Source organism: Triticum aestivum, chromosome 7B, assembly GCF_018294505.1.
Source record: "Triticum aestivum cultivar Chinese Spring chromosome 7B, IWGSC CS RefSeq v2.1, whole genome shotgun sequence".
NCBI lineage: Eukaryota > Viridiplantae > Streptophyta > Magnoliopsida > Poales > Poaceae > Triticum > Triticum aestivum.
The window spans coordinates 721120247-721140579 of NC_057813.1; the positions used below are offsets into that span (position 1 = coordinate 721120247).

Here is a 20333-nt window from a genome sequence, read left to right on the forward strand (position 1 = left end):
AAAGAGGAGACTTACGAATGCAGGGTTGCATCGGAGGCTCGTCGCGTTTTTTTGGTCAAACCAGGTTGATGCAGCGGCCGAAGTTGGTGAAGATGAGATCTGCAACGGCGGCGGCGGCAGAGCTCGAGCGATAGAGAAGCAGCCAGAGGAAGAAGACGACTGGAAGGAGGAGAATCGGAAGACCAGGGTCGCGCCTATTTATAAGAGAAGGATAACTGAGGCGGCGCGAGAAACAAGGAGATAAAATTTATTATCCAGCGGCCCTGACGCCTCGATTCTCGGGATGGTCAGTAAAGGCAAAGATCCGTTGGAGGATATGACGGAGTAAAAATAAGTTTTATTGAAGATGACGTCACGGTGATTTAACTCGGATCCAGATGATGACGTCACGGTGGGTTAAAATTTTCGCGCAATACAAAAGACTGAAGGACAGTTCCATAAGGTATTTTAAGGTTGACATGAACAGGTTCAAATCAATCTGGGGCCTAATGTTGGAGATATAACTATTTGTGTAAGCCGCCCAGGAGGGGCTGGGTTACGCAAAGAAGACTTACCAAAGAGAAGCCCAAGACCAAAGGTGAAGATGGCGGTTCATAGAGGGCTTAAGGCCCGTAGGCGACTTAAGGCCCATTGTAATAAACTGCCATAGTAATATGACTTGTATCATAAGGTAGACTTAACTAGTCACCGAGCCGGACACTGTTTATAAGCCGGCCGGGACTCTGTAAGCCACAGGACGTCAACCCGTGTATATAAGGGGACGACCTGCTGGCGGCTTAGGGCAAGAAAACAACTCATCGAGAGCCAGGCATAGCGTATCTCGCTCCCTGGTCATCGAAACATCAATACCAACCCAACTAGACGTAGGCCTTACCTTCACCGTAAGGGGCCGAACTAGTATAAAACCTCTTGTGTCCCTTGTCCCGATTAACCCCTTCAAGCTTCCTAGTTGCGATGGCTCCACAACTAAGTCCTTTCACGAGGACATCTGACATGACAATTCCACGACACTATCCGTGTGTGAGAAACTTATGGCAAGGGGCTTACATGGCATAGTCTATTTTCTCATATTATGAGAACAAAGGTTAGTAAAGCGTTCTATGTCGATATACCATTCTTGTGTGGGTACGCACAGTGATAGGGGGAGAATCCTTTAACCATGCCATTTCATCCAAATGCAATCTTAAATAAGGCATGGGTTGCGGGGGAGTACCCTCCGTCATTGAAATTGCTCAATATTGTATATACTTTATGAGTTTATCCTCTCAAGCATTGTTGTCATCCATGTTAAAAAGGGGGAGATTGAAAGTGCAATATAGCACTAAATTGTTTTTGACATCTATGACAGCTTCATTTGTGTTACTAACCGCATGCTCTAAGTGTTAACAACCCTGATTAAGTCAAAGTGAAGCATGGATGGTTATTCCCTCTCTTACTGGAAAAAGGAAAAGCGGTGGCTCAAGAAAAGAAGAAGTTTAATGAAGTTTTCTTATTTCTTGAGTCCTTAGGGCAGCCGCACTATTAAGAGGGGGTGCATCATAAAAACATCTAGGGAATCAACTTACCGTCTCACATTGATCTGAAAATCTTAGTGGCATGTTTCTGTTCAGGCCGGAACTTCCGGGGACCGGAAGGTCCAAGAAGCTTCCGGGGTACCCAGGAAAACTGCACTTTTCGTGCAATCTCTCTGTGTAGCCCGGAACCTCTCCGGAACTTCCGGGGCGGACGGAACTTCCGGGCGCCGGAACTTCCGTCCCCTGTTTCTGCAACTTCCGAGGTACAACTGAGTGGTGCAAACTCTCTGTGTATCCCAGAACCTGGCCGGAACTTCCGGGGTCCGGAACTTCCGTCCGTCTCCGGAACTTCCGAGCTGCGCAGAAATCTGCCTCCAACGGCCAGATTCCATCCCCACCTATAAATAGTCTTCTTCTTCCTCACGAAGAACTTGACGACTCCATTTCTCTCACCTCCATTTTCAGACCTCGATTTCTTGGAGATCTCCCTCCTTAGCCAACCAAAGCTCTTGATCTTTTGAGAAGTAAAGGAGAGGTGCTCGATCTACATATTCACCAAAGCGAAAGTTGATTCCCCCTTTGTTTTTGTGGTGCATCTTGTTACTCTTGGGGGTTGGAGACTCCTAGGCGGTAGGAGTGCTCCGGCGAGGAATCGACCATTGTGATTACCCCCGGAAAAGTTTGTGAGGGTTTGGAGACCACCCCAAGGTCTACCACTAGTGGTTGAGAAACGCCTCCATGGTGCTGTCTCAAAAGGAGAATAGGGTGAGCCTTCGTGGCGTTGGTGTGCCTTCGTGGTAACATCCACCTCTCTAACGGTGACTAGCTTCCCTCCAAGGAAGTGAACATTGGCATACATCCTCGTCTCCCGGAGTTGCGGTTATCCCTAACCCTAACTTTCTACTTGTGGTTACTTGTCTCTTAGCACTTACTTACATCATATTGTGCTTGCTTATTTAGGTGCTCGTGTTACTTGCTTAGTACTTGGTACTCACTTGCAATTGTTAGGCTCACCTTCATATTCCGCATTATTGCCTAAAATTGCTAAGTAATAATTAAAATTTGTAAGCGTACCTATTCACCCCCCCTCTAGGTCCATCTCGATCCTTTCAGAGCTGCTGCGTGGCCGTGCCACAGCCGGCCGCGGCCATGTCTCCCCGCCACCTCCTGCTTCTCCCCCTCGACGCTCTGGCCTCTCTGGACGTCGCCACGACGCCCCCGACCCTCTCACTCCCTCTCGCTCTCCCTCCTTCCCTGGTTCTCTCTCTCTCGACCCGCCCGAGCACTGTCGTCGCCGCCGCTCACCATTGCCGCACCCACCGCCACGGCCTTGCCTCTCCGACAAGCCCAGGAGCTCCGCCTCCCCGCGTTGAAGCCCTCCGCCGAGCCACCGTAGCCGGAGTGCCCCGTGGAGCCGTCACCGCGCCATCTTCGCCTCCGGCCGCCGTGGATCCCCATCGCCGCCCCGCCGACTCCAACCCTTGCCCGAGCTCTCCGACGATGCTCCCAAATCCGCCGTGAGCTCCTGCATCGGTTCCCCCTTCTCTCCCGCTCTTATGTGCCCCGTAGCCATGCGCCTGCTCGAGCCGAGCTCTGGCCGCCGTCGCGAGCTCCGCTCCAGCGAGCTCCGCCGCCCTCGCAGCCTCCCGTATGCTCCCCTGGATGCGGACGAGCCCGGGCTACGCCCCGGTGCTCTCAGACGCCGCCCCCGTGGCATGTGGCGCGGACTCCGCCGCATCCAGAGGTCGCCGACGACGAGCCCCGTCGCCGGAGCCCTGCCACGTGGGTCTGGCCCGTCAGGTGATTAGCTTAAGCTAATCACCACCTAACCTAACCCTCTGACACTGACATGTGGGCCCTAGTGTCCCCTAATCTTTTAGTTAAGCAAATAACCCCCCGTTTAACCCCGAGACACTGACGTGTGGCCCCACACGTCAGATTTGACCTGGTCAGCGCCGTTGACATGCTAACGCAGGCATGACTCAATGCTGACGCAATTATTCTTTTCTGGTATTAAAACAAATCAGGAAATTCCAGAAAATGTTATAAACTTGAAAAAACATAGAAATTCAACCGTAGCTCAGATTGAAATAATTTATATATGAACAAATATCAAAAAAATTCAATCTATCCATCTGTACTAGTTTTATGCATGACAAGCCAACTTATACCTACTGTATAAGTGAAAACATATAAATGGCATTTATAAGAGCTTACTTTGGAGTTGCATTTGAGTCATTGGTTCAAATGGACTTCAACCAAATGACTACTAGTTGCATTAGCTCAAACAACATCACATCTTCATGCCATGTTCATGCATCATATTGTTGCATATGCTTGTGTATTGATTGTCGACACCGTTTCTTCTCGATAGGTCCTTCTCTGGAGAGTGCTCGAGAGTACCTGTCTGAGGAGCAGTGCCCCCTGTTGATCTACTAGGCAAGCAAACCCCCGTGTTCATTTCGATACAATCCTACTCTCTCGCTCCTGCTCTCTGTTATTGAATTAGGACAACAACGATTCAATTGCTACTTTGTGGAACCCATCCTCTGCATGACCTGTCATTGCCACAGTAAATAGTTAAAACCCACTAGCATGTGTAGGAGTTGCTTTAAGCCATTGTTGTGTTCCTACCATGCCATGCCTGCTATTGCTTAGAGTGTGTCAGGTCTGATTCATTGGGAATGCATTGAAGTGCAGTTCTATGTTCTGATGCTGAGAGTTAAGTGTGTGAACATGATTTGGTAAAAGGTAGCGGTGAGAGGCCATGTAGGAGTACATGGTGGGTTGTCTCACTGGAACCGTCCTTAAGCACTGAGTTCTATGTATGTTGTTCAATGACTCGATACTACCACACATTGGGTTCCGGTAACTCGACCCCTCTCGACTTATTAACCAACTTGATCTCTGTCCAGGAGTCGCAACTAGTTTCTGGTGTTTGTTGGTAGTGTTAGTAGTCTACCAAGTGGCACCCGGCCAGGTGGGCTTGGGACAGACTAGGCACAAGTGGCACGGTGTACCAAGCGTAGATCCATCCGGCGAGGTGGGCTTGGGAACCCTACACACATCGTTTGGGGCGTGAGTGAAACCCTGGCCGGATCTCCTTACGGATGGAAACCGAATAGGCGATGAACCTAGACTAGAGTCTTGTGTGTTTAGTTAGGTCGTGGCCGACACCCTCGCCAGGCTTCCGCTTGAAGGTTGCCGAGATACATGATGTGTACATGGCGGTAAGTGACGAGAGCGTGTGTGAAGGAGTACACCCCTACAGGGTTAACATGATCTATTCGAATAGCCGGGTCCGCGGTTATGGACTTCTTGGATGCTTACGTGGTACATAGACAACTTGAAGTGGATACTCTAAAATGCTAAAGACAAGTGTGAGTGCTATGGATGGCCTTCTCGTAGGGAGATGGGGGTGAATCCATAGTAGTGTATTGTGTGGTGATTAGTGGACTCGTGTGCATTGACTCACCTCAAATAAGTTGTCGTAGTCGTAGAACAGGATAGCCACTGAGTCAAAGCTGGCTTGCTGCAACTAAATCCCACATTACCTTCTTGATACAAATGCATGTATGATAGGATCTGATGTAAGTCTTGCTGAGTACCTTTGTACTCACGTTGCTTTATTTATGTTTTTCAGCGGAGACCTCGGTCCTACTAGTTTATGTGGACTTCGACAAGTAGCTTGTACCTCAGCTACGATCTTGATCGGATGTTGTAGATAGTCAGGCTCTTCAGCCTTTTTCTTTTGTAGATGTCTGTACTCAGACATGTAATGCTTCCGCTTGTTGCTTGTATGCTATGAATGTTGGGTCATGTGACATCTGTTTGTAATGAATGCTATGATGGCTCTTCTGAGACTTTATCTATATGAGTTGTTGAGTTATGTTGTGATGGCATGTTGTACAACACATACTTGCATGTTATGCGTACGTGTAATGTGTATTGCTATGTGTGGGATCTGGCTATCTAGTTGTTTATCCTTAGCAGCCTCTCTTACCGGGAAATGTCTCCTAGTGCTTCCATTGAGCCCTGGTAGCTTGCTACTGCTCCAGAACACTTAGGGTGACCGGTATGTGTCCTTCTTCGTTCCTGTGTCCGTCCCTTCGGGGAAATGTCACGCGGTGTCTACCGGAGTCCTGTTAGCCCGCTACAGCCCGGATTCTCCGGAGTCCTGCTAGCCCAGCTGCTACAGCCCGGATTCACTCGCTGATGACCGACACGTTCGTTGTTGGGTCATGTATGTCTGTCCTGTAAGTTAGTGCCACTTTGGGTTCACGACTAGCCATGTCAGCTCGGATTCTTTGTCATATGGATGCTAGCGACACTATCATATATGTGTCCAAAAGGCACAAACGGTCCCGGACATGGTAAGGCGACACCCGTGTGAATACCGTGCGTGAGGCCGCAAAGTGATATGTGGTGTTACATGCTAGATCGGTGTGGCATAGAATCGGGGTCCTGACAGTGAGCCACGCGGCAGAGGAAGAGTCTGTGGCCGAGGAAGAGCCTGCGGCAAAGGAAGAGCCCACAGCCGAGGAGGACGTCCGCCCTTGCCGGCAGTGGTACTCCTCCGTCTCGCGACGGAGGAGCGACACCGGCGGCTGGAGGCGGAATTGGGCTCACCGGCAGCGAGAAATATGACGGAGGGAGTGGGGAATCGCGAGGAAACGCGGCGGCGGGCGGCGGCGGGGGGATAGGGTTTTGACCCGTATCTGCCCCGCAAACCCGTAGTTATACGGCTTCGAGGGTAAGGTTTGCGGGCCGCGGTAAAAAAATTTACGGGCCGGACGAGTACAAGGGCTCAGTTTTGGCTAGAAAAAATGGGCCGAACCAGTATACTCACCGGAATTATGCGGGTTCGCGCGTTATACGGGGTCTGCTAGAGATGCTCCTATCTGTCGATTTGACTTGCTACAAATCAATTAATTTGGAACAGAGAAAATATCTGAAATATGCCGGTAACTATTAATATATGGAGTGCAAATATATTTTTAACTCGAACTGCTGTAAAGAAAACCCTGAAGATTTGCCGGTTCAAGAAAAAAAAACCTGAAGAACCGCTGGGGAACGGCTCTGCAAAGTACGCAAACTGAGCTCGAAAGCGGATTTCGTAGGATCCGCTTCCGCTAGGGTGTCGGTTTAATTTCCTTCTCCGGTGGCGCGCCGTACCCGGGGGCGGAATGGCGGCGGCGGCGGCGGAGGAGGAGGAGGAACCGTGCTGCATCTCGCACGCCTTCGGCCGCGCCGCGCGCCGGTACCCTGCCCGACTCGCCGTCGTCCACGCGGGCGACGGCGGGCGCCGCTTCGCCTGCGGCGACCTCCTATCCGCCGTCTCCTCGCTCTCCCGCCGCATCGCCGCCGCGCTTCCTCGCCCTTCCACCGACCACCGCGGCGTCGACGGATCCCCAGGTGCGTGCGTGAGCTGTGATTGGCTCGGCTGACATTTGGTGTCCGCTGTAATTTCGCCCCCGCCAATCTGACTCTGAATTTGGAACCCTAGGCTGCTCGGATCGACACGGGGGAGGCGCGGGCGCGACGCCTAGGGTGGTGGGGGTGTGCGCCACGCCGTCGGTGGAGTACGTCGCCGCCGTCCTTGCCGTGCTCAGGTGCGGGGAGGCGTTCCTGCCGCTGGACCCATCCTGGCCGGAGGACAGGGTCCGGTCAGCTGTCTCTGCCTCTAATGCGGCGCTGGTCGTATCGGCAGGGGTTTCACACGAAGACGATGTTCTTAAGGGAAGCTCTTGCCCTGTTCTGCGATTCAATGGCGACATCCGGCAAGGGTCGGACGATGGAGAGGTTTGGATTGATGGAGATGAGCTTGCTTGGCCGTGCGAGCACGAGAGACCGCGGGAGTTCTGCTATGTGATGTTCACGTCCGGTTCTACTGGAAGACCCAAAGGCGTTTGTGGAACTGAGAAAGGTAAACATTCATATTGTTGTGAAATTACTTATGTCATCACTCATCACGGTATTATGTTGCTCCGCCTCTGAAATGGCAAAGAAATTGGTCGACATATTTCTAGATGCTAGCCTCATGTTCTTGACTTCTAGGTTACTATTCCACTTATTAGGAGGTTTTGCAATTTTATTATGGCGTGTCCATTAGGTGGTTCCCACTGAATTTTAGGTTTGGCCGAGCAACCAATTTACTGAGAAATGCTTCTTTTACTATCATGCGCTAGGTCTTCTGAATCGCTTTTTGTGGATGCAAAGAAGGAATCCTTTGTGTTCGGATGATGTGTTGTTGTTTAAGACATCTGTCAGCTTTGTTGACCATCTTCAGGAGTTTCTTTCTGCTGTGTTGACTAGCACAACACTTGTCATTCCCCCCAATAATTGGAGAGCCAATCCAGCATCATTGGCCAACTTGATTAAGGTTACTTAACCTTCATATATGCGTTAGTCATTCTTCTAGTGAAAATACTTCCATGTATTTGGTTTCCTTATCCAGTTAGTTTTTAAGTGTCTGATCAAAATCTCCAGAGCTTATTACTTGAATAATATTTGCATATGAATCTCAGAAATAAAATTACCGTTTCAAGAATTCAGTTTGATATTGTGGAATTACCATTTAACACTGAGAAAATTGGATAACACTGAGATAATGTACTATACCATTATCATAGCAAACAATATTTATAGTTTGTTGCCGTTGTAATCAAGGGATTGCCTGAGGCTCTTTCCTGTTTGACTTGAATAGATGCTTGACAAAATAATGGCTCCTAGAATGCTCTGTTTTCGAGTCGCTCGACTAGTCGCGACTAGTCGTCGACTAGTCGCGACTAGTCGTCGACTAGTCGATGAGTCACACTGGCAGGGTCGACTCAGCCTAGCGACTCGACTCATGGTATGAGTCGAGCGACTCGAGCGACTAGTCACGACTAGTCACGACTCGTCGTGTTTTCTGGGTCGAACGACTCAATTTTTTTCTCTAATCTTGCTTGCTGGAAACCTAGATCGAAGCAGTTCCCCCTCCCCCCTGACCCAACCCTTTCCTTGGCAACCGCCGCCGCCCATGGTTGCTGGCTTGCTGCTCCTCCCCTCCTCCCCTGGTTGCTGCTGCATATCTGCTCCGTCCCTCCTCTGGTTGCTGCTGCTGGTGGTCTGCTCCTCCCCTCCTTCCATGGTTGCTGCTGCTGCTGGTCTGCTCCTCCCCTGAGCTACCAAGCAGAAACACTAGAGGTCTAGAGCAGATCAGAGCAAAAGGAAAAGAGATGATACAGGATAGTGCTTCTGTATGGTAATTTTATTGTACCTACTGCCTACTGCATAACTCACGTCGACTCGTCGCATGTCGACTCGTCGACCATGAGTCTAGACTAGTCACGACTAGTCTAGAGTCGCCGCCTCTGAGCGACTCGTCGACTCATCGACTCAAAAACCTTGCTAGAATGTTATTCCTGATTTTCTTGGTCCATCATTACATAAAACTCCCTTGTCTTTTTGGTATAACATTCATTGCGCTTGCATTTGCTCATGTTGTCATAGGCATATCGTATATCAAGGGTGACTATAGTTCCGTCGCTGATGGAGATAATACTACCTACCCTGGAGAAAAATATTTCATGTGGATATAACTCTCTTAAGATCTTGGTATTTAGTGGGGAGATTCTGTCCTTAGTGCTGTGGAAGAGAGTTCGTGAAATTCTGCCAGAGACTACTATCATAAATTTGTATGGAACAACAGAGGTGAGAAAGTTACCCACCAAATATTTTCTGTTTTTTTTTCAGAGGAGATCAAGTCTATTTTCTCTCTCTGATACATTCTTACTCTTACCTATTGTTTTCACTAGACAATGCCAGTGCTAATCAACACTACTTTGGCCAGCCGGCTGAATTTTCCCAACTTGGCTATTAATAAAAAGGATGTTTAAATATTTTCATTGCATTCACATAATTGAGTTATCTTTGCCATCTTTATGCAGATAAGTTTAAAACCTTCTAAAAATTTCATACAGAATAGGCTTGAGACAGGGAGTTCTTTGCTCCTGCTATGGATATACATTTCCTCCCCAAAAATTAGGCTCGTGACAAGGAGTGCTTTGCTCCTGCCATTGTTACATCATTTACTAACCACAGTTTTACTGCTATCTATTAAATGTAAATTTAGGGGAATCATTGTAATGAGTTGGTATGCCATAATAAGGACTAAGTGCTTGAGTTCCCTACTACTCCCTCCATCCGAAAAAGCTTGTCCCTCAAATGAATGTATCTAGTACTAACTTGATGCTAGATACATATTTGAAGAACAAGCTGGGGACAAGCTTTTCCGGACGGAGGGAGTACCTCTTACGCCCGGAGATGAACTTTAAAACTGAATTTGTGCCCCCTTTTCATCCTGAGATGTTAAATTGCTCTGGAATTACGACACAGAAGAGATACATAGTGTTGCAATCTGAGCAACATGTTAAATAGAAGAACAGAAATGGCATACTTCTGTCCCTAATATCCATCAATCTATGAGCTCAGTTGCATCATTGTTTCATCTCACTGGGGGCTTAAAATTACTGTTGGTTCTTTTTTGCTATCTTTTGTTCAGTTTAGTCCACACAGGGACTGGTTCAAATTATAGTATTGGTGTTTGTTATGTATCTTTATTCAAAAATTGTACTTGTATTTCAGGTTTCTGGTGATTGTACATTCTTTGATTGCAAAGATCTGCCTGCAATTTTAGAGCGTGAGGAAATAACCAGTGTACCGATTGGATTTCCTATTGCAAATTGTGAAGTTTTTCTTGTGAAGCATGCTGGGATTGCAGCTGAAGGTGAAATTTGTGTCAGTGGAGCATGTTTATTCAATGGTTATTTAGCTGAGTTTCTGAGGAGTAATCACACTGAAGGCAGTGAAAGTTCAACATACTACAAAACGGGTGACTATGCTCGACGGCTGAAGGCTGGTGAACTTGTTTTCCTTGGGAGAAAGGACCGTTCTGTAAAAAATTATGGGCAGCGTTTTTCACTAGAAGAGGTAGAATCCACCTTAAAGGAACATCCTGCTGTCAGTGGTGCTGCAGTTACTTTCCAAAGTAAAGGGTCTCCAGATTATAAGGCATACCTGGTGTTTAAGAATAAGGATGAAATTGTGAAAGATAGTGTGCAGCATAGAGAAGTAAATTCTTCTCAAGATGTCATGGCATCAATTCGAAGTTGGCTCATCAAGAAGGTTCCACCAGCTATGATTCCAAGCTTCTTTCTCCACGTGAAGTCCTTACCTTTGACTTCTTCAGGAAAGGTTGACTATGTCAAGTTATCAAGTTTGGATTGTGCATTGGAACCATGTGGAATTGAGCAAATTAAGACTGAAAGTGGTCCAATTAATCCATATTTACAAGTTATTAAAAAGGTTTGTTCTTAATTCTAAGTGTTGTCCCTTGTTTTTGGTTTTTTGCCTGAAAACTTGTTTCTTTTTAATCTGACATTTATGTTTTTTCCTTCTTTCGGTTTTTATTTATTTTTGGATAGTTCATGTTCATGTTGTACTGACGCCGTCTCTATCTACAATAGGCATTTCGTGACGCCCTGCTTGTTGATGAAGTTTCTGAGTTTGATGATTTTTTCACTTTGGGTGGTAACTCAATTTCTGCCGCCCATGCAGCCCACAAGTTGGAGATTGACATGAGATTGCTTTATATCTATCCAACCCCTTCTAAGCTTTTGCATGCTTCAGTTGTGGAGCATAGTAATTTGGTTTCTCCTACTGATGACCCTCAGCCTAAGAAGGGCCTGAACGTATCTACAAGCATACATGGACTATTTGACCCGTTTGCTGCAAATGCGGATGATAGTTATCATGGAGGCAAAGCACGGATAAATGGAAAGCGTGCACATTATCAAATTGCAGGGAGTTATGGAGATGAAACAGATGGCCAGCTTAACAAATATCCATTCTCTCCTGATGATAGATACCAGGTAAACGACTTCTACTTGGATACATGCTTGAAGGACAGAAACAGTGTTATGGGGAGTCAGTGGATCTTGAACTTCTGTTTACACAAGAAGTGGTCTATTGGGCGTTGCAACAGATTTATGCATGACGATGAAGGGAAGCTGCAACTTGAAGATGTTTGCTCATATGTTTCATACAACAAAAGAGGTTATCTTCAGGAACTTTGGAACATTCCTTTGGATTCATGTGTTGATGCCTCACCTTTGCTTGTCCTGAACAATGGGATGATAAACATATTTATTGGGTCCCATTCACATTTATTTCTCTGCATTGATGGTTGCAAGTGAGTTTTGCTTGCTATTTCTTAGTCATTGTTTTTTTTCTTATTACTTTGAATGCTAAATCATCGGTCTGGTGCACCACGTATGCTCTCATGCTGCTCTTATTGATTCGGTTAATTTGAATTTGATTCAATGAGATAGCAGTTCCGATCTGACACATGCATACTGAATATTTTTACAATTTACTTCCAATTTATTATGCAGTGGTTCAGTGAGGTGGAGTGTCAAATTGGAAGGACGTGTGGAGTGTTCTGCTGCTATTACTGGTGATTTTTCAGAGGTGACCTGACTCTTGATCTAGTTGACATAGCAGCTTGCCAATCATTTTGCGATCTGGCTCATCATTAATCTGCTGGACAGGTTGTGGTCGGATGTTATAAAGGGAAAATTTACTTTCATGATATGTTGACTGGTAAACTATCTTGGACAGTTCAAACAGATGGAGAGGTACAATTGCTGCATTTTTATTTGAAATATCTTTTAAACCTCACTTTGAAATATGGCAGCTGTATTTTCATCCCATCTCTGAGGAACACTAAGAATGACAAGGGATTGATTATTTTGTGTGCTAGACGTAAATAAAACTATAATAGATCTCAGCTTTGGGATGTTTGATTTTAAGAAAATCTTCCTGACTGTATGTTCATGTTGAGTAGGCTATAGTTCTTTAACTGCTGCAAGTGAAATAGTAAAGGGGCCAAATGTCACGCATAAGTTATGCAAAGACCCATGATGGTAGTATTTCTAGCATATGGAAGTTGATGATGCAGTTACTAAGTTACACGATGATTATTTTGTTACAGTGTACATGATGGAACATATTGAGAAGCATCTAATGTTGTTGATATTTCATATACCAAATTAAGAATCTTCTTTCAGGTAAAAATGCAACCAGTTGTTGACAGGACAAGGAATTTAATATGGTACCATTCCATAATCTTTCTTTTGTTCCTTCATCATAGTACACTACCACCACTTGTCACAGTTCTCTCTGTATATATATTTTCTCTCTGTTTAGATGAAAGCACATTTGTTATTGCGATAATAAACTAGAATGAGTGAACCAATGATCTGTACTGCTGTTAATTTTTTTGTTAACAATATGCTGTGTATGGTTATCAGGTGTGGCTCTTATGATCATTATTTATATGCACTAAATTACAAAGATCGTTGCTGCGCTTACAAAGTATCTTGTGGTGGAAGCATCTATGGTTCTCCTGCTGTGGACATGGTATTTTTACTGATTCACAGCATGCATCTGCCTTAAATCTGTGCAAGGGCTCTATTGATCTTGTGTCATCTGGATTGCTCCTTGCAGGCACACGACAGGATCTATGTTGCTTGTACGAGTGGCCTTGTAACTGCAATATCCCTTGAGGTGACTTACGATATATTCCCCGTGATAACTTTAAAGGAGAAAATGTTGATGTTTTTCTTTTCTTTTTATCGTTCTGTCTATTGTTTCCATGGGAATTGTCTGCAGTAAAGCTGGTAATAGAAAGTAAAATAATTAGCAACGAGTGAGTATCTAGAGTCTTCACTGGTTTCTTTTGGTGGTAGCAGGTTCCATCATTCAGAATAGTTTGGCAATATGAAGCCAGGGCAGCAATTTTCAGTTCTCTTGCCATCGATCATCAAAGTGGAAATGGTAATTCCTAAGCTAGCCTTGAGGCATGAGCACACATGTCTTGCAATATGTCCATGCGTATTTTATGATTAAATTTCCTTGAAACTAAAAAGAGTTTTGAGGATGCAACGTTAAAGGTAGGAAGAGCCAGTCGATTTTAGGAGTTGGTCAACATTCAGATTTAATTTTTGAAAATTCACCTTCTCAACATTTAGTTAATGCCTACCTTTTCATATGTATTTCACAAATGTTGAATTTTTTTGCCTACTTTTTCATATGTATTTCATAAATGTTGATTTTTTTAGCGATGCACTTGTTTTCATCCAAGATTTTCAAGTTTCCTAGTAAAATCTGAATCCCGTAAGTTCCTCCCTTTTACGGCAGCATCTGAGCATCAGTCAAAACCATTTTTTTAAACGTGAAACTGTTGGGGAGGCCCCAAGAAAATTGTGCAACCGTGCATGTCTCGAGCATACTTTTGGCGAGCTATGTGGCATATGCTTTAAGGTGCCAAGTTTAATATTATAAAAATCAATTAAACATAACATGTGTATTGACCTCAGTCAATGTGTGGGTTCGATAATGAATGTACTGGGAATTTGCTATGTACAGTCAGTATTTTTCACTTAAGGATGCCAATTTATACTGATTACTAACTTTCATTTTGTAGTTGTTTGTTGCTTGGTGAACGGTCTGGTGATCGCATTGAACTCACATGGCACTGTTGTCTGGAAGGTGGAATAGCTCTTCTCCCTGTTTTGTTTGTGAAGCTATTTTTACAAAGTTACAGTTCTGCAACAGAATGATATACAAAGGAACAGTTATTCTTTTAGAGTTGTCTGATAGACACGCCAGACATCTGGTAAACTAAAGCTAACCATCCAGCCTACAGAACTAACTAACATTGAGCGGTTTACTCAGAACAATTGTAGTTTGTGGATGCCAATTTATGTTTTAGACGCCCCTGTTTTTAAGTCTTGTCGTATCAAGATTTTATTTGGTTTGATCTTTTTGTTATTTAGTATTATTCCATACTGCCAATTTTGTTAGTATTATTTAATTGTTTATCACAGAGCCATAACTAATTTCTTTAAAACCCAGGCAACTGTTGGTGGTCCTATTTTTGCTAGTGCATGTGTGTCATCTGCCCTTCCTTCTCAGGTATGGTCTTTGTTTATCAAAGTCTCGTCTGTCTTATGTAGTTTTATGTTCATATTATTCTACAGTTCACAACTTTATGTGGTCCCAGTTTGAAGTAAACTGAACCAAACTTTTGCGTACATGTCAATGGCAGGTCCTGATACCTTCCCGTGATGGAAGCTTATACTCCTTTGATATTGTAAGTCTTACTTACTGAACGTCCAAATGTCTCTTTTGAGACAACACCATCTTTTCTAGGGGCATTATTGAGAGAGTAGCATGCTGTATTTTTTACACGTCATTCCAGAAATACAGTTAATGATCATAGAATCTCTCCCACTGTTGTGTTTACTTATTTTCTGATGTCAATTTAGCAGCTGCGGGTAATTCTCAGGTTCTTTTTGTGTTAAACAATTGAACTTTATTTATTGCATTTTAGGTTTACTAGGAGATCATGGCTTATCTTCACATTAAGTACTTAAGCATTAATGATTTCACCACAGACATCTGGTGATCTTCTTTGGTCATATGACGTCGGCGACCCAATTACTGCATCTGCTTTTGTTGATGAAGTGTTAGCATCAACACCATCTGGAGCATCAGAGAGGTACTTGGCATATTGATAGCAAAGTCTTGTAGCAAATAGGTGTCAAGAAAACGTTATAGCTCTTCTTTTTGCAGATTTGCTTGTATCTGCACAAGTTCTGGGAAGGTCCGTGTCCTTGGGATTAGAGCTGATGCTGAGCAGGAGAAAGATGGTTACTCTGTGCAAGAGTTTGCAGCCATGGATCTTCCTGGGGACATATTCTCGTCACCCTTGATGGTGGGTGGGCGCATCTTTGTTGGCTGCAGAGATGATCGGCTACATTGTCTCTCAATCACTTCACATCCATAATCCATTTCAGACATATCCAGTCGAACTGTTTTGCGTAGTGGCCAATATAAGAATTATTGATGTCCCGAGCAGTTTGATGTTTTGAACAATCAACAAAGAAGAAATGCGCAGTTTGATGTTTTGAACAATCAACAAAGAAGAAATGCAGAAGATACTGGTTCTTGGGTTCCAAAGGTTGGATTTCCGCGCCGTAAATCTTTGGTTAAGTGCTTGATATTCAGTGTCACAATCACATTACAACCTTAGTGCAAACTGAGTATACTGGGTTCAAAAGCGGAAGCAGAGTTATAAACAGCCCTTGCTCCTTTGCTGCGGAAAATACACCTTCGAGCTTGGTTAGCGTACTGATAGGGCTCTTTTTATGCAACAGAATTTTAGGTTTTTAGTTAGAAGATGAGAATTGTTGGTCGAGAGCAACATGTTGCATTTGTACACACGCTGATGTATCAAGGCAGTGTGGAAATATATGTAATGTACCAAATCCACAAGTTTTGATCCTGATCAGTGGTCAACAACATACAGCTGGTTCCAGGTTCCTCATTCGAATGTTTTTATATACCGTTGAATTGTTCCAACATTATGAAGTTTACATAGGTTATAAATTATCCAAAAACATTAACCAGTACAGGAAATGAATTTGTGGAAGAACACATGATGTATGGCATAGTCATGCATGCACCAAGGACACACTATGTTTTTGGAGAGGCAGCACGCCATCGACTCTACCATGAGCAGTGATAGGGATGCATCTCCATGAACATCTTAACGAGGCTGTCCTTCTGTTGGAGCCTGTTCAAATTTGTGTGCTGATGTTGATCCCAGAGTTTTTTTTTTCACTGCAAGCTGTTCTCAGCTGCAAGCCATTAGTGTTCAGGAGACTATGAACATGTAAGTGATTTGTGAAATGCAATTTTATTTCTGATACCTCCTAAAGCTTTTGCGAGACCTAATCCACTAGTGTTCATGAGACTGCGGCATGCAAGTAAATGCAATCTGGATTGAACCGGACATTGTGAGACCTTATCCGATAGAGATTTGTAAGCCACTAGTGTTCAGGGGACTACCACATCTAAGTAATATGTGAAATGCAATTGTTAAAAGAAATATATTCCATTCAATAGAATGAAAACAAATGAACGATAAATGGTACCATTGCATGTGAAAGACAAAAAAGAGACTTTATTCCTCAAATGGTAGCCCATATCCTTTACAATGTCGGAGAGAACAAAGACACACACTTGCTATGGAAATGCCTCCATAAGTGCACGCCTGGGATGAATCAAGTTTATGCATTCCTCACTAATGATAACACTGGGATCTAGCATTGAGAAAAGAACACAAAAGGTTTCAATGCACATCACCCCTTCTATCCAACTTCCAAATGTTGCTAACTAACAAAATACTCCCTCCGTTCCGAATTACTTGTCGCATGTATGGATGTATCTAGATGTATTTTAGTTCTAAATACATCCATTTCAGCGACGAGTAATTTGGGATGCAGGGAGTAATAATTAGTTATGAGCTTATGTGAACCTTCGTGGTTCAGTTTGTAGTTATAGAGAAACACAAATTAGCCTATAATTACACACAAACCAAAAATACTTTGTAGTTACACTGAACTACAAAATTGAGTTCAAGTTATCATGCTCAAATTAAAAATGTTTTGAGCCGTAGTTACAAATTCATTGACCAATAACTGGCAAAATTAGAGATTCTTAGAAATCTTTAGAGAAGAACATGTTCCAAATAAGACTTAGCAGCCATGCATAAAGCTCATCAGCATGACCGACAGAATGAGAGCATGCTAAGGACAACCCACATAGGTTGCACCCTGCTATCACGACCCATGAATATGAAGATGTTTGGATTAAATTTGGAGGTGGGCCCATTTCCCTATAGTGGCTTTCCCAACTCAAGTGCAACCCAATGTTTAGAGTCATGGTTATAGCAGTATACACAGTTGCTCCTCCCTCCCCATATCTCTGGGTTCATGCAAGACAATGCCTGACTTCTCTTGTGGGATTCTGATGAATATTGCCCAATTATCTAGCTTCTCCACCTTCAGCCATAGTGCAGGCACTAGTAGAAAAGGGGGCATTGGTCCAGGCCGGGTCAGTCCATTAGTCCCGGTTCAATCCAGAACCGGGACCAATGGTGGCATTGGACCCGGTTCGTGGGCCCCGGGGGCCGGCCGGGCCACGTGGGCTATTGGTCCCGGTTCGTCTGGACCTTTTGGTCCCGGTTGGTCGGACAAACCGGGACCAATGGGCCTCGCTCCTGGCCCACCACCATTGGTCCCGGTTGGTGCCACGAACCGGGACCAAAGGCTGCCCTTTAGTCCCGATTCACGCCACCAACCGGGACCAATGAGGTGCCTATATATACCCCCTCACGTAAGAGTAGAGCACACTGCTTTGTTTTTTCTGGCAGCCGAGGGGGAGAGGGCTTTGTGGTGCTCTAGCTCACCTCCTATGCACACAAGGTGTTCGATGGAATGCCCGCGCCACACTACTTAAGCTTTCTCTTCTCCAAGCTCGACCTCGAAGCTCCATTTTTCTCAATATTTGTCTAGGTTTAGCGGTCCGTCACGCCCGGTACCCGTCTTCACCGCCGTCGATCACCCGCGCCGATCTCATCGCTGGCACCACCGTGGTGAGCCTCTTGTTCTTATCTTCTTTCTGAAAGGAAAAATATTCTTACTTGTATGTTTAGATATATACTTGTATTATTTTCTTACTTTTATTATTGCATCTTATATAGTACGATGGTTTTGGTATCCGCCCCCGTCGGCCCTCGTCCTGTCTATGATTCGGATGTGGTATATATTATCTTTTCATAACTATTGGTTCATTTATTGTTTATGAAAATTATGCCGACCAACGTGACATAGATTTTATTTATCTAGGAGGTTGTTGAACCGAAAATTCCAACCGACCCTATTGTCGAGAGGTTAAATTTAGTTGAAGAAGAAAACAATTTCTTGAAGGAAAAAATAAGAAAAATTGAGGAGGAGAAGATGATATTGGAGTTGCATGTTACGGATGTCGTCGATGATCACAAGATCAAGATGGATGCAATGCGCTTGAAGATTAGAAAGATTAGAAAATATGCCATTCATACCGAGGCTTGGCATCATTATGCCGTTGGATCAGTTGTTACCTTGGTTGCGATTATGATCGCATTTGTTTTCGCATTGAAATGTTTTACATAGTTTCAATGTATGGTTTAATTAATTTAGATGCTCTGCAGAGCTTTATGTTGTTCTGTAATGATTTTCGCTTGAAGATGAGAACTATGTATGTACTTTGGTTTTAATGTGATGATGAACTTCTATTAATTTGGTCACTTAGTTATCTATTCATGATGTTGTGTAATAATTTTTGACACACTTAATTATATATAATGCACGCAGATGAACCGGCAATGGATGTACGGTAACAGACACACCTCCAAGTACATTAAGGGCGTGCATGATTTTCTCGAAGTGGCTGAGGCAAACAAGCATAATGGTTTTATGTGTTGTCCATGCCCTATATGTGGGAATACGAAGGGGCAAGGGGGGCCGGCCCCTCTAGATGGATCTAGAGGGGGGGCGGCGGCCAAGGAGGGGTGGCTTGCCCCCAAGCAAGGGGGGTTGCGCCCCCCTTAGGGTTTCCCCCCAACCCTAGGCGCATGGGCCCAAGGGGGGGGGCGCCCAGCCCACCAGGGGCTGGCTGCTATCCCCACGCAGCCCATGTGGCCCCCCGGGAGGGGTGGCCCCTCCCGGTGGACCCCCGGAACCTCTCCGGTGGTCCCGGTACAATACCGGTATGACCCCGAAACTTTCCGGTGTCCGTTTGACAACTTCCCATATATAAATATTTACCTCCGGACCCTTCCGGAACTCCTCGTGACGTCCGGGATCTCATCCGGGACTCCGAACAACATTCGGTAGTCACATACAAGTCTTCCTAATAACCCTAGCGTCACCGAACCTTAAGTGTGTAGACCCTACGGGTTCGGGAGACACGTAGACATGACCGAGACGGCTCTCGGGCAATAACCAACAGCGGGATCTGGATACCCATGTTGGCTCCCACATGCTCCTCGATGATGTCATTGGATGAACCACGATGTCGAGGATTCAATCAACCCCGTATGCAATTCCCTTTGTCAGTCGGTATGTTACTTGCCCGAGACTCGATCGTCGGTATCCCAATACCTCGTTCAGTCTCGTCACCGGCAAGTCACTTTACTCGTACCGTAATGCATGATCCCGTGACCAAACACTTGGTCACTTTGAGCTCATTATGACGATGCACTACCGAGTGGGCCCAGTGATACCTCTCCGTAATCCGGAGTGACAAATCCCAGTCTCGATCCGTGTCAACCCAACAGACACTTTTGGAGATACCTGTAGTGCACCTTTATAGTCACCCAGTTACGTTGTGACGTTTGGTACACCCAAAGCACTCTTACGGTATCCGGGAGTTACACAATCTCATGGTCTAAGGAAGAGATACTTGACATTGGAAAAGCTCTAGCAAAACGAACTACACGATCTTGTGCTATGCTTAGGATTGGGTCTTGTCCATCACGTCATTCTCCTAATGACGTGATCCCGTTGTCAATGACATCTAATGTCCATAGTCAGGAAACCATGATTATCTGTTGACCAACGAGCTAGTCAACTAGAGGCTCACTAGGGACATGTTATGGTCTATGTATTCACACGTGTATTACGATTTCCGGATAATACAGTTATAGCATGAATAAAAGACAATTATCATGAACAAGGAAATATAATAATAACGCTTTTATTATTGCCTCTAGGGCATATTTCCAACAGTCTCCCACTTGCACTAGAGTCAATAATCTAGTTACATTATGATGAATCGCACACCCATAGAGTTCTGGTGTTGATCATGTTTTGCTCGTGAGAGAGG

At 44.8% G+C, this 20333-nt stretch overlaps 1 protein-coding gene across 2 annotated transcripts; it reads left to right on the plus strand.

Annotated features, from left to right (window-relative positions):
- Positions 1-6626: 6626 nt before the first annotated feature.
- On the plus strand, positions 6627-15948 carry LOC123155804 (putative acyl-activating enzyme 19). Of its 2 annotated transcripts, none has more exons than XR_006477636.1 (17): positions 6627-6929; positions 7021-7440; positions 7703-7896; positions 9009-9209; positions 10143-10862; positions 11024-11748; positions 11951-12026; positions 12107-12193; positions 12626-12669; positions 12869-12977; positions 13065-13124; positions 13310-13394; positions 14044-14108; positions 14475-14534; positions 14668-14712; positions 14953-15120; positions 15195-15230. XR_006477636.1 is itself a non-coding variant. In XM_044573934.1 (17 exons), the coding sequence occupies exons 1-17, from the start codon at positions 6701-6703 to the stop codon at positions 15406-15408; spliced, it is 3438 nt and encodes a 1145-aa protein (XP_044429869.1). In that variant the 5' UTR covers positions 6627-6700; the 3' UTR covers positions 15409-15948. The 2 variants fall into 2 exon arrangements, 1 of the variants encoding a protein (XP_044429869.1); XM_044573934.1 differs by having other exon boundaries at positions 15017-15120; positions 15195-15948.
- The last annotated feature ends 4385 nt before the right edge of the window (positions 15949-20333 follow it).